Here is a 15,663-nt window from a genome sequence, read left to right on the forward strand (position 1 = left end):
GTTGTGTGGATTACTTTGATCATTTTGGATGTAAATAAACATTGATGCATGTGATGACACCCCGTCGGTTGCCGTGTGAATTTCCCATTTCTTGTTCCTTTCTGTGGATTACAGTGAGGATTTGTGCGTAGATAAGAATAGATTTAGCCTGTTTGATGATATACCATGAAATGTGGATGGTCCATTTGTGATTTGTTCATTCTTGTGATCCTAGTGTTAATTTGAACGTAAGTGAGCATAAACCCATGTGGCGATTCAATGCGCAGTTTGTGTACCTGTTCCCTTGGGGATGCATTGCAAGAAACCAATTAATACTGTCAATTTTTTGTTTTCTGCAATGTTTGCTCACGTGATCGGTTACTATGAGTAATTCGGGCATCAAAGCAAGCTCTGTGCTCGTTTGCCGCCAGTGGTGGAAGGTATGTTGGGTGTACGGTGATCAGTACAAACTGTACAGACAACTGTACGGTAAGAAAAAAACAAACTCCAATGGAACGTCGACTGTTACAGTACAACAGGATGAATGGTGAGTTGCTGTTTCATTAAGAATTATCAGTGCAATCATAGCTACATTCCTTTATTTGTTGAGTTCGAAATTTATTTATTTTTTCCTGCATAGTGAAGGCAGTCAGATCCAGTCAAGGACACCCATAAAAGGGGGGGGGGCTCAAGCCTTCCTTAGAAATTAGAATTTCCTTGCTTCATTCTTGTGATCATAGTGTGAAGTAGAACGTAAATGAGCATAAACCCATGTGTCAATTCAATGCGCAGTTTGTATACCTGTACGTTTTTCTTTGCAAAAATGTAAAAACATTTCTTCTCTTTATCACCAGCCATTAATGAATAATTTATTAAAAATGTCAAACTTTAATAACTCTAACCTGTACTGAAATCTGTTTCTGTGGGGAAAATATCCTGCTAAACCATGGGGAAAGTACCTGAGTCCCCCCCCCCCCCACTTAAAATTTTGCATATGGGCTATCTTGGATCCAGTACTCAAATTTTAGTAGATTTAGTCTTCAAATTTAAGGGACCTGCAATACATAAATAATGAAAGCAGTGCAACTACCAGAAGGAAACCCAAGATTTTCTTGAAGTTAATTCGTGTTTTAATCCTTTAAGTATCCTGATTTTTTACTTGTATATTTTGTGTATGTCATAAATCAAACTTATTTTTGTAATAGATGCACACATAAAAATAAATTTTCAAATCTGAACTTGAAAAAGTGGGACAGAGTTGACTATGATGCATAAAAAAAAAAAAAAAAAGCGAAGGAGTGGTGGCACCAGCATGTGTACCAGCTAGTAAATTTACTATCATACGATTGGAGACCTAAATCAAGCTAAAAATTATTTTTCCAGTTTACTTCGAATGATTTAAATTCATAATCTGTATGTTTAATTTCAAATTAAAGTTCAAAAATCCCAAAATTCGAGTTTTCTTTCAGGAAAAGAAAATGGAAACGTCCTATCGTTTTGAATTCATTTCTTATAACTTTTATTTTACTTTTTTTTTTAAATTCATTTTTCCTTTTAAATCTACAAGATTTAAGATGGACATTTTCCACTGTGCATCTCCACTCTTTTTGAGAAAGTAAAATAAATGTTCCCTCTTTAATCTCTAAATCTATACCCTTATTTATTTTTTATCTTTACGAGATTTTAATTCTACGTTTTACTTTCTATCTTGAAATCCTATCGAGATAAGGGAGAGGGAAAAAAGAAAATATTTTCCTTATGTGTGTCTAAACCTATCTTTCTTGTGTTTGTCTTTATCGCCACGAGATTCGAGATAAACATGTCCTACTGTCAAAATCTTGAACTGATGGGGTGTGACTTGTCGTACTTTGCTAATATTTGCAATGATTTTTTGAAATTAAAAAAAAAAAAAAGAAAAAAAAAACTTTATCTAGTATAAAGATTCTTACCAGTGGTAAGCTACTTTTTTATTTACTAAGATCACGTGATTTTATGTGAATATATTTTAGTATGACTGAATTGTCACTTACACTCTTTTCCCATTAGTGACTGTTTCTAACAATAATTTCGTCTTATGATGTGTTTCATCGACTTGATGTAATGTTGCAATATTCGTTTGCGAATGCGCCGTTTTTTTAGCTGTTGTATAAATTTCTAAAAATCGTAAATTTTCAGTCCAACTGAGTTGGGTAAATAAACAAGGGGGGGGGGTTGGGGGGGGGATGTTCCGAACAGAAGATTGATTATGTTGTGTGAGTCACAATTTACGTTGCGATATTGTTGATCTTAATTAGAAACTGTTATCCTTATTTAAGTGGGTATTTTTAGGGACTATTGAAAAACAATTATTATTCAAAGAGGAATTTTTCAGAGACTTTGTTCTAATGGGAATATTAGAAACTGTTCATATTATTTAGGTATCGTTGACTGTTCGCAACTCCAATAAACTATAGGGGGCGCTGCGGACAATGTCTAATAGTGAACGAAAAAGGTAAAACAAACAAATGCCGTAACTTTGAAGCTTAATGACTGACAGTAATTTTTCGTCTTGTTAGTGGGAAGCTTTCTTTTCTATTCCTTTGAAATTACATTACATCATAAAGTGTCTGAAGCCTGTAATTTACCCCCTCAAAAAAAAAAAAAAAAAATACGTGGAACGGAATGTTTTAACTTTTTCAGTTGTATTGTTAACTACCGCAAGGTAACGTATTCGAGCTCTGGAATTTCGAATATCCTAATGAGGAATTTTGTCCTTATTCCATTAAAGATTTTTAATGAAGTTTCGTGTTATAGGAAAGAATATCGTTGTCTCGCATCTTTTCACTGTCAAAAAATGACAACTGAATATTCAAGGTAGCCCTTGTAACAGCGGAGTGCGCAGCTACTAAAAAATAAATCTCTCTACATAGTATAAAATGAAGTCTCCAAAAAGCGTCTGTTCGTGTGAACGCGCAAAATTCGAGAACTACCCGGCCGATTTCGCTGAAATCTTCACAGTATCTTTCTTCTAGCACCGGAAAGGTTTGCAGTAGGGGTGCGACATCGATGTCGATGTTTCGGAAACATCGATGTTTTTGTTAAAACATCGATGTTTTTAGCATCGATGTTTTTCTTTCGATGTTTTTGGACCATCGATGTTTTGGTTTCGATGTTGATGTTTTTGCATTTTAATGAAAATTATCATAAAATTTACTCCAGTTCTCTCGCTAGGTAATTAAGTTTACTTATAGAGTTGCCAAATAAAAAAAAAATCTTTTTTTTTTGCACCTATTTTATAAGATCAATTTTTCTGTGTAGAGGTCAAAGCTATTGGAAGAACCTGACACTGTTAGTCTGGTGTCAGAACTTGCAATCTATTTCAAGGCTCCAGTTCCTAAACTAAAGGAAAATCCTATACGTTACTAAGGTGAAAATTATAACTTTAAAAATTCAGAGCTGGTAAAAGTTGCTTTAAAGTATTTGATAGTGATGGCAACTTCTGTTCCATCGGAAAGAGATGTTTATCTGACTGGTAGAATAGTCCGCGAAAAGAAAAATGCGCTTCTGGGGGACAAAGTAAACAAACTTCTTTTTCTCCAGACTGTCAACACCAATATTCTGGGTTACTTATCGACTTCCCCCAACAAGTCGTTCCTCTATTACTTACAATTTCTGTTTAATTAATAACTAACAGTACAACACATATTTCTTGCTCTTAAAAATAATTGTTAGAATTAATTTTGTATTTTTAAAATAATTAGCACAACTTTTTCTCATCATTAAACTGATGGTAAGTGCTATGATACATTTTTCTTAGATTCTTTTTTTCTGTAAATTTACTTTTAGTTTCATTCAGTTTGAAAGTATTTCCTTATTACTATGACTAGTTGTATTAATCGGTACTTGTCTTATTATCAATTTTTGCCCTACTATAATACCAAGATGTTGCGAAATTATTCTTAGTAAATTATTTTCAATATATTCGTCGGATACGTATTTTTTTGTATTGCTTAAATTAGTGTAATATATTCAAAAATGTATGTTATACATTGATAAAAAGATCGATGTTTTAAAACATCGATGTTTGGAAACATCGATGTTTTTTGGTCGATGTATCAATACCATCGATGTTTTGAAACATCGATGTTTTGCCATCGATGTCGCACCACTAGTTTGCAGACAGGTTCGAAAAAAAATTCGATGAGTAGTTCTTTTTGTAGTCCAATTTAGGCCCAATTTTCACATAAATGCCCAAATATGGGAGTAAAAAAATACTTGCACATATTAATATTACATATCATTGGAAAGGGTAGAATTTTCCGCGTTCTACGCAATTTGTTTCAATGCTCTAACTTATTTACAGCGGGAGTTAGTTGCGTTTTTAACTCGATTTTTTTTAGGCTTAGCTGAAATTTAGGCACTACTTTCTTCATTAAATCTATCAATAAAAAGTGAAGGAATTTTCCCACAGTTTTCTTTTTGACACCTTTAGAAAAAGCGATATTTTTTACTCCAGATCCATCTCGACCTATGGTCGAAAAACTAAGCTTCTATCTCGAAAGAAGAAACATTTACAAGCCTTTTTAAATCAAATAAAAAAATATCTCATTTCCATTCAAATTGTGGTCCATTTTCTTTCGCATTTCAATTCCTTAAAATTTTTTATTTTGTGTTTCCATGGTTACGCTTTCTAAATCCATCTTTCTCGATTCAATTAATTAAAAGTATTTTAATACCTGTCGTCATTGTTTGGGTTGTTTAAGAGGTAAATTTTGCATGATGTTTTTTTGAGCAATCACGATTGCTTATTGTTCTCATTTGACCGTTTTGGAGGTCCGTGCCTTTTTCAGCTTGGACCAGATGCCTCTGCAGCACCACCGTCCTCTGTAGGCGGCGCGGCTGCTCCGGTCCTGAGCTATCCACTTCTCCTGGTCGGAGGCATCCATGTCCTACACACACGCATGCCTACGTGCATACACACAGGTCTACGCAAACACAAGCCTACACACACACAAACTATGCACACGTAACCGCCCAGGAGGAGAGGCAGGCTTGGGGGGGGGGCGACAGGAGCCATTTCTAGAAACAATAACTCCAATGAGTAGGGTCTTGTCGCAGTTCGCGATTGCGAAAAACATGATTTGAATTCAAAATTCAAATGATTTTTTTTTAATTTTATTTATTTAAGCCTGATTGTTGAATATACGTCACTTGACACAATTTTTATTTTCAAGATGGACCGGGCAAAGCCGGGCAACGCAGCTAGTAAATAAATAAAGGAGTGTGTTGTCTTAGAAAGGATAAAAGCTCCATTCAAAATTAATTTCTTCTCCATTTCCTTTCCATCTCAATTGTAGAAACAAGAAATCCACGAGTAGGGCACTGTCACAATTCGTAATTGCGAAAGACATGAATTCAAGACGTCAAAATTAAAATTGATGCGATTAGCTGGATGCTGGATTTTATTTATTTATTTATTATTTTTAAGCTTTACTTATGTTGGTTATTCATCTTATTCATATTTAAACAAGAAAGTGTTTTGGTCAATTTTGCTGTTTTTGCAATCCTTTAGGTTTACCTTTTATAGTGCAGAAACTTTTTTTTTTTTTAGTAATTACAAAAATTGCCAAAGAGTTTCTCGATTAATTGAAAAAGAATCCCCCAAATTCATTCATTTATTGGAAAATTGTGGGCGACCAAACCAGGGTTCGCCGATATATATCAGTCGATATATATCATGATATACATCATGATACATATCCGATATTTATTTTGAAAATATCATGATATTTTGATATTTGTACCGAATAACGGTATTTCGAGCAGTTTTGCAATTTCGTAATACGGGTATTTTTGGAATGAGTTGAAAATAATAAAATAGTTTCCATTAAAGGATTTTCAATGTAACTATTTACTTACATTTTTTAAATGTACAAATTTTCCATAATAAAGAACCAAAATCAATCTATTGATGTAAAAATTTGCCTTTGAAAGCACAAATTAAATAGAATATCATTAAAAAAAAAAAAAAAAAAAAAAAAATAGCGGAAAGATTGAAAAATGATATTGTTTTTACTAGATGGTGAGATGAATCGCATTTTCGTGAGCTTTTTTGCACCATGTTTCTTTTTTTTTTTCTATTTCCCTGATCAATCACTTTCCCAATTTGTGAAAGTTAATTTCGAGTGTAATTTTGAATGTATTTGTGCTATGAACAACCATCAATTGCAGTAGGGTCATTCCATACGAAATGAGCAAAATTCGCAAAAAAGTGGTGGCCGCATGGTAACAGATTTTTATGAAATTTGGTATACAGGTTCCTTTTATGCTTATATAAAAATATCTAAAATGTTTTTGCTTAAAATTTTTTATTTGAATAGTTGCATGCGATTGCAAATTGGTCAAATTGAACAGCATTCTCATAAATGCTAAATGTTGCATTTTTGAAGGCTTGTATCTTATTAACTATTTAATGAAAACATGAAAGTTATATGTTGTTGCAATCTATGGAGTAGGGTAATTAATCTAATGTCAATAAAATTTCAAAGTTATTATAGTTAACTTTTAACCGAGTTTCAAAAACTGAAAATATTTCAATTCTCTCAAAATTAAGCATTTTATTTTTTAATCTCAATCTTTAAGGAATGCATTAGCTTTGATGAAATTAATACCCAATATTGTGCTAAGTATCATAAAAGAAATACCTTACTTCTGAAGTTGTACTTTAATTCCTTTGTCTTCAAAATCAGTTTTAACCTTAGTGACATTTTGTAAAATGATGATTTTCCCCTTCACATAGACACAAAAATTCAAATGAGGGAAAATTCAGGCAACTATAAAATTTCACAAGAATATAGAGCTGTGTTTCTTCTATTTGCTTGAAGAAACTCGAAATTGGTTTTTAATTTCCAAACGTAAAATAAAATTCAGAAAAATAGCATTTTCTTTGTGTTTTATGGGTCAATCCATACAGATTCGACGGGTGAATGCGCTCAACCATTTTTAATTTTTTTAAATTCATATCCCTAAAAGCTGGATATGAAAGATGTTTAAAACCACTTTTACTTTTTCTCTCAACTGGACCTTAGATTTTTTAGAGGTCATCAAAAGTGATTTTCGTAATCAAAAATGGGACTTTTAAATCTTTGCATTTTGGCCAAAATCTATTTGAATTACATTTATGACAGTTAATTTAACGCTTTGATGTTAAAGTGCATAAATTGATAGTCTTACATGCTGAGTTACGTAGCTGTAAGTTAATAATTAAAATAACGACAGCAGGTTCAAGTTCAGAGTCAAATGTAAAAATTTACTCATTTCAAAGGGGGATAAAGGAGACGGAAACACAAAATGAAATACGGCAAAAACTAATCACTGGAACCATGCTAAAAAGAATATGTAACTGTTGCTGTGTGTTTGTGCACCCGTTATAGATTACAGCCCCTCAAAAATCGGAAAAATAACAAAAATGACATTTTTAGACCCCTGTAAACCAAAAGGGGATGGAATAAAAATAAAATTTCTTGGCCAATTGAATATTCTATTCAAGTACTATACATGTTACACATATTGTTTTTTGTATTTGGTTTGTAAAAAAGATACAGGTCTTTGAAATTGAGCAATTTTGCTAGTCAATTCACACACTAAAAGAGAAATAAAAAGTGTGAAAATTTCATTGCACCTTCTTAAATTACGTATATTGTGCCCTACATAATACATTATACTGAAAAAACATATTGTAGTTTTCAAAATACCCTTATGTGAAACACACACATGTTGACCCTTGTGATGTGAAGCACATGTTCACCCTTATGTAAAATTATGAGAATTCAAAGAACTAGATAAACGACTCAATGATGCAAAAGCAAGTATATCTAACATTTATTTCGATTTTTAAAAAAATGTACATTTTAGCAAGTACTTCATAAACATGCTTTTGAGAAAATGAGACAGGAAAGAAATGGTTAGTTTTGCTAAACTTACAATAAAGAGAAGTAACTAATAAAATTTTGCCTTAGTTCAAGTTACTCTAGTAACAAAAATATGCTGATACCAATGATTAAAATCTAGTAGCATCTAAAAGACACTTCAATATGTTACGTGAAAAAACTTGAGTAATTTTAGAGCATTCCCTCATCTTCAAAAAAATGTCTAAAATAGAAAAAAAATGAAATTTTCTTAAATTTTTGATTTTTTAAAGTACGATTTCGTCATCAAGAAATTCATAAACAATTACTAAACTAGAGCAGATAGTTGGTTATAGATAGTTTTTCAATCTGAATCATTTTTACTGTTATTTTTTCATTAAAAGAGCTAGAAGAGTGATTTGAAATCTGAAGTAAATTGGCAAAATTTCAATATTTGTTGATATCTCAGATGCAAAAAAAGATCCGAATAAATTTTTCTTTGTTCTTTCCCCAATAGAGATTTGTTTATAGAATGCGGGAATATTTATTTTTTAAATGCGCGTTTATAACTTATGGAGTTATTGAGTCACAAACGGGCAGCAATGAACTCTGAAAATTTAGGCTTAGCGTAAGCATCAATTTCTAATTTCAATAACAAAGCAACAAGCAGTTTTTAAACTTCCATAATTTGCATTCACTCATAGATATGCATGGTTTACCTAAATAAAAATTTTCATTGAAATCTGTGACATGTCAACCACAGCTGATTTGCTCATTTCGCATGGAATGACCCAGTAATACTTTTTGATTTCATTTTTAATTATTTGTCCCAAGTGTACTAAATTTTGACAAAACCTTTTTCTTTTTATCATAACAAATGATAATTTGTTGTTACCAGCATTGGTTTGTTGTCCCGTATCACTATTTGGCTTTACACTTGGCAAGAATATTTGGAAATTTGAAAATTTGCATAGATGTATAGCATAATCACTTGAACATATTTTCAGATAGTTACATAAATATAATTGTAAATAATTTTGAAAAGAAAGCGAGAACGAATAAGAGAAACTAACAAAAATTTGAACATGAAGGACTTCCAGATAATTAGAGGACATATATCGCGAATTGTTAACAGTACCACCTACCTGCGTGAGTTCAGAAAGAGTATTTTCAACTGTAGGAAAGTTGAGCACTGAAATGGGTTCCGGGCTCAGAGACAATTCAATAGATGCATTATGTTGTTTACTGTTATTAATTTTTTATTAGGACATTTCTTCCTTTATTTTATACTAGTGGTACCCGCACGACTTTGTTCGTAGTAGAAAATTAAAAGGCCATTTGGTTCGCCTGTATGTTTACAAATAATGGGTGATGAATTTCTCGCCAATTTGCTATGTTCATTTGCTTGCCTATGTTACGGTTTCACTTTGTAATAATTTGGTAATTTACTCGTCCACGTTTTAATAGTTTGCATGGTAAAATTTTCTTAAAATTGGAACAGAAAAAGAACAAAATCGAGTTTTCGAAAAATCACTTCGAGGTGCACACCCCCATGCTATAAACTAATTCTATACCAAATTTCATGAAAATTGGCCGAATGGTCCAGTCGCTATACGCGTCACAGAGACCCAGACAGATAGAGATCCAGACAGAGAGACTTTCAGCTTTATTATTATTTTATATTTGTTCACAATACATTTTCATAAGTAATACCATTTTGCACAAAATTATGAAATGTGGCAACAAAACTATGTTTTCAAGTTTTTTTTTTTTTTTTTTTTGAGAAATTTTAAATACCGGTATTGATACCGGTATCCCGGTATCACGTTTTAAAAATACCGAATACCGGTATTGAATTTTTGGTTCGGTATTGCAATCCCTATATACAAATGAAAAAAAAAAGCCTTTAAAAATTTTTTTAGTTACAACTTAAAGTGAAATTCTCTTTTGTTTCAAAATCGTTTACTACTGATCTTTAAACTCAGAATATACTTTGCTGTCTTTCTACGCATTCACTAACAAAAGCATTAAATGTGCATTTGTTTATTTATTTTAATTGCAAAAAATCGCATTCGGAAGTGCGTTGTACCCATCGCAGTGACATTGACTTTTCACATGTTACGCACGTTATGCATACATGTGTTACATGTTATATTGTATCACCCACGCAGGAAGATCGTGCTCAAAAAATGTGCTCATCAACAACGAAAAGTGCTCGCGTGAATAAATGATTATTTTTTGAATCGATCCCGTAATTATACCGGGTTATGTTATTCTCGATTCCTCACATTCACTTGTGTTGTTTATTATTTAATAGCTCATTGTTTCCCCCCGTTGTGATTATAGCTGGTCTTGTTTTCGTTGCGCTTTAACCATCTCGATTTTGAAGCCCGCAATTAGATTTAATTTTATGACCTTGATGACCGTGAAGGGGCCATTTCAATTAGCGGTCGTTGAACACGGAATTCAAACCACAAAGCAACGCGTATGAAAAACTTACGTTAACCCCATTCATAGGTAATGTGATGAGTACAGAAAGAAAAAAAAAGACCGACGATGTGTTTTTCTACGTTTACATTTGCACGTTATAGTTTGTGAGGTAGCATTAAAATCATGATATCTTACAAAGCCCTAAGCAATGGGGTTGTTTCCTTCAGTCAGAAATAATACTTTTAGTCACAGAAATTGATAGAATAAGCAAAAAATAAAAAAATAATAACATGGACCCAGAAAATTCTTTCATTTTCCCAACAGTTATGTTTTAATTAATTTTTTAAAATATCCGATTTTGCAAGCAATGCGTGGTCTTGATGACGTCACAAATGATGCTCTTTGGCGCATTTTGTACCGCGTTTCCACGTTATGATAATCAAGAAGCGAACTAAAATAGCGCTCTATGCTTGCTATCAACCATATCGTTGCCAATACACGTGAGTAAAGATGAGAATTAAATATTTTGCTCTGTGAATGGCAACACAGAATGGCACTTCATCATTTGATGTCATCGGCAAGAAATGTAAACAATGGAAGCGCACCTATTTAAGTAATTTTTTAAAAATATTAAACATTCACAAATTATTTAAAAAATTGTTAGATCCTATGTTTTTAAGCATGTTCTTTCAGAAAAAAATATTTTTTAAATTTTGGAAACGACCCCATTCCTTATCTTGTTATAAAAGTTCTGCAAAAACGTAGTAAGCTTTTTTTTTACCAATAAGTGGATACATTCAGGGTTCGTACGGGTCATGGAAATCCTGGAAAGTCATGGAAAAAAAATAAGCGAATTTCAGACCTGGAAAAGTCATGGAAAATTGAAATTTCCATTGACAGTCATGGAAATTTATTTCAGGTCATGGAAAAATGTCCTGGACAGAGATAAAGTAACTAAAAGAGCATTAGAAATCTTGAGTGATTTAACAGTATAGCACATAAAAGCTGTTAAAAGTTTAAAATTGAAAGATCCCAAAATCAAATCTGAATTTTGAAAAATCATTGTATCCACTTCTGTCGCTGCCGCTTGCCTTTTTTGCGATGTGATTTTACTATTTGGACATCTCTTATTTTGAATTACTGTTATTTTCAACACTTCTTATGTTTTATATTCTGTAGTAGCGAACTTGCACTTTCTTGGTTTTGCCACGCCCACTCAAAAAAAGCAATTCAATTGCATTCGACTTTGATTCCCTCACTCGTAAGAACTTTGTTATTAAATTTATCAGAGTTTATCATAATTTGTTGAAGGTTTTAGGTTTTTTGTCAGGCGATAGAATACAGAAAAGGGGGGATTCTAATACTCTAAAACAGTAGTGCCGAACATACGTACCGCAAAACTAATTCATGCGACCCACTGCTACGGTCAATGTTAGAAATCATACATGTTCTGTGGAATTTCTGAATCTATTAATTCATATGCATTTGAAAATGTGCAAATAAGTAAACAAAACAAGTACTTTTGAATCAGAAGATTGATTCATTACTGTATGGTTTTTTTCAAAAAAATGTCTGGTTTAGAAACATAAAGAACTAAACTATGTGGCTTTACTTTAAAGAACCAAAATACTGTCAAGTTAGGTTGATGATTAAATGCACTGTTGGGGACACTGAAAGGCAATTTTTGAAGCAAATTTATTGAAACTTAGTGATGACTCATTCAACCTTTTTCCCATTCATTTTCATTCTGTTTGTTTATAAAACAAATTAGACATTTAAGTATCATAATTTTTGTTTTAATGCATTTTTAATATACTTAAATTTAAATGATGAAGAAAAATAAGAATAAAATAGTTTAGTTTTTTAAGTGTACACTTATATTTTTTACATTATGAGTAAGTGCTTCAATGAGGCTGTGGCATTCATGTAGTCGTTTTGCTAAAGCTCATTTCCAAAAATTAGCAAGTTTGAGATTAAATTGTGCTATTCTCTTCGTGAATAAGGTCATGAAAATTTTTATTGAAGTCATGAAAAAGTCTTGGAAAAGTCATGGAATTTTTTCATCCAAATGGAGTATGAACCCTGTACATTTATGCTGTAGATTTCGAAAAAGGTCATTCCAGATCAATTCAGCTAAAGAAATATATAAAAAAAAACTTTCATTTTGACCACTTCAGATTTTGATGCGCTGTGAAGCAATGCTAGGATCAGTAGTGCAAATAAGAATATAATGTGGTCTGGTCAAGGACTAGAATATACTAATCAGCATTTTTCGTTTTTTATTTTAGAACAATGTTCACATAACTTAAAACTTAAGCAAAATAATTTAAAAAAAAAACATGGCAGGGTTATGTTTTTTTTTTTTTTGAAAAACAAATTTAAAAAACCATGGTTTTTAAATGCGTTTTATTTTTTTCACAAAAAAAAAAAAAAAAAAAAAAAAACGCACACATACTGTAACGATAAAGGGACAGGTGGTTAACGATTTTTACGAATTTGCTAAGCATGTTCGATGAACTCAGCACATGTTCAATTTTTCCTTTTCATTCAGTTATTTAGGGGCTCTTTTAGAGTCTAAGGTCTACCCTAAACTAAACAAAAATTTGTACTCAGCAATTGCTTTAGAGGGAATAGGATTGATTAAAGTAAAAGACTTGCGACCCTTGGGCTGAAAATTTCAATAAGCAGTTGTGCCTCTGTATCACTGCAAAAAGCGGCCAGTTTGAAACCAATTAAATTTATTGATTGCTAAAGGTCTACTCATATTATTATTTTTTGTGTTTTGCTAATTTATTAATTTTTAATAAAGTTACATGGAAAATTACTTCTCTCCAGGTTTTTTGCAGCACCCTGTATAATCTTTTTAAATTTTTTATTCGACAACAATATACTTTTTATTCATCCATTCATGATCAAATACATCTTTTTAAACTTGTAGTGGATGACACTTAATAGTAATACAGTTTTGCAATTATCATTTATCAACTCTTTAATTAAATTTAATTAATCAATTTTAGTTTTGTATGGAAGAAAAAAAAATTCTTTGCAAGGAAATTTGCCTTGTCTTTTCCCCAATAGTATTGTGATTCGGTCATATGCATATACATATTTGTATTAAAAATTTCTTCCTTTACCTAAGTAGGAATTGATTTTTTTTTTTTTTTTGTTACTTGTTTTTATCTCTAATGAAAACAAAATATCAGCAAATAGTTTCAAATGTGTCCCGCTCGGGATATTTGTCAAATTTTAACTTGGGAACACATTTGAGGAAAGATTGTGGCACGTTTGAGAGCAGATTGGGAAACACAATTGGGCACTCTTGTGAAAATATACCTTTCTTCCGCACAAATACAATTTCTTTCTTTAACTTCCAGTCAATAGAATCTCTCAAAATGATACTGCAAGAAAATTCGTTGCAATGAATCACCGTCAATTGGCGTCGCGAATTCATTGATAACTAATGTCCATCTCTGGTAGAAGACTGGGCAACGGACCGTTTTGTCGGCTGACGTCTGCTACGCGAGATTGCTGTGAAATTAACAAGAAAAAACCAGTAAAAATTGTAAGACATTTGTAAAAGATAAGTGTTCCATAAATGTTCCAAAAGGTGTGCTACAAAGTGCTCTAAAAATAAGGAGAACAAGTGTCAGTGTTTTTTTTTTTTCCCTTTCAAAGAAACGAAAATTATTTCACCATTTTCTGATAGATTGCGTAATTAATACCATCCCGTCGAATGTATCAGAGTATAATATTACAGACAATGACTAGCGGTCAAAAGTCATTGTCTGAAGATAATATTCCATTTTTAATGAAATCTTCTGCACGCTCTAAGTAGCGCTTTCAACGGGGACTGTGAATAAAGTTTGGAAAGGATTATGAAACTTCTGCCATTTTTACGAGTGTTTTCTCAAAGGTCAACGACAGGATTTGGGTCGAATTAAGAGTCTGAGTTTGGAAGAATGTATTTATGGGCATCCGCGGTCAAAAAGGGCAGGACGCGACCGCTTTAGCAACAGGTCCGACTCTCTTTCGAAGCTTTTGTTTGTTGTACGTCGAGCTGCCACTCTGTTCCGAAAATGCGAATTTATGCGTCGATATTTCTTATTTTATGACACGTTTCCTCTGCGTTTGAGGCCCTGTATGACGAAACAACAGCGCATAAATTCACATGTTCCGATTCTTTTACAACGGCATTTGTTTTGTATCAATACGTTTTTCAGTTCAATTAGTCCATAAGAATAGCGAAAATGATTTAGCATCGATTAACAACTGGGATTAGTTTGGTTCTTTTAAAAATTTACTTTAACCTTTCCTGATTGGAATTTCCTTTCGCAACTATACTTATTCCTTCAACTTGAAACATCTTTAGGGTTGAGAAAAATTCGCGATTGCAATACCGAACCGAAAACACAGTTCCGGTTTATTAAATGTGATGATTATAGGTGTTAATTTCATAAATGTGTTACCAGAATACCGGTATTGGAAATATTTCAACGAAAGAACAAAAAGACAATGGGGTGGTTTCCTTCAGTCAAAAGTACTACTTTTAGTCATTGAAATGGATAGAATGAGCAAAAAAAAAAAAAAAAAAAAAAAGAAATAAAATAAAATAAATAAATAACATGGACCCAGAAAATACTTTTATTTTCCCAACAGTTGTTTTTAAATTAATTTTTTGAAATGTTCGATTTTTCAAACAAGGCGTGGTCTTGATGACGTCACAAATGATGCTTTCTGCCACATCTTTCTACTACGTTTCCACGTTATGATAATCAAGCAGCGAATTAAAATTACGTTCTACGCTTACTACCAACCCTATCGTTGCAAATACACGTGAGTAAAGATGCGAATTAAATATTTTACACTGTGAATGGCAACACTGAATGGCATTTCATCATTTGTGATGTTATCGGCAGAAGCTGTAAACAAAGAAAGCGCTCCGATTTAAGTAATTTTTTTTAAAATATTAAACGTAAACCAAATTTATCGAAAAATGGTCAGATCCTATGTTTTTAAGCATGCTCTTTCACAAAAAAAAAAAATACTTTTAAAATTTTGGAAACGACCCCATTGTTTCGTTGCCATATTTGGGCCATTCCATGTGACGGAACGAGACATTTGGAGTAGTTTTGTCGCTAGATTTTGTCTAGTCCATAAAATGCAAATAATATAAGCTAGAAATTTCATCCATGATACCAACATTTAAGATTTGTTATAAAAAGTATGTAGAGCATCAAAAGTGAGTCTGAAGAAAATAGTTGAATGACATGCAATAAAAGGCCCGTGACGGAACGCGATCCATACGAGTTCCGTTCCGTCACGGGCATTTTATTGCATACCAGTGGTACCCGCACGGCTTTGCCCGTAA

General features: G+C 32.4%; 1 protein-coding gene across 1 annotated transcript in view; it reads left to right on the plus strand.

Moving 5' to 3' along the window:
* Positions 1-362: 362 nt before the first annotated feature.
* Positions 363-15,663, plus strand: part of LOC129219827 (protein prickle-like) — a 102,028-nt gene continuing 86,727 nt past the window's right edge. Inside the window, exon 1 of the mRNA XM_054854131.1 lies at positions 363-526. Within this exon, the coding sequence (XP_054710106.1) occupies positions 363-526 (164 nt within the window). The remainder of the gene's footprint in view (positions 527-15,663) is intronic.

Source organism: Uloborus diversus, chromosome 4, assembly GCF_026930045.1.
Source record: "Uloborus diversus isolate 005 chromosome 4, Udiv.v.3.1, whole genome shotgun sequence".
Lineage (NCBI taxonomy): Eukaryota > Metazoa > Arthropoda > Arachnida > Araneae > Uloboridae > Uloborus > Uloborus diversus.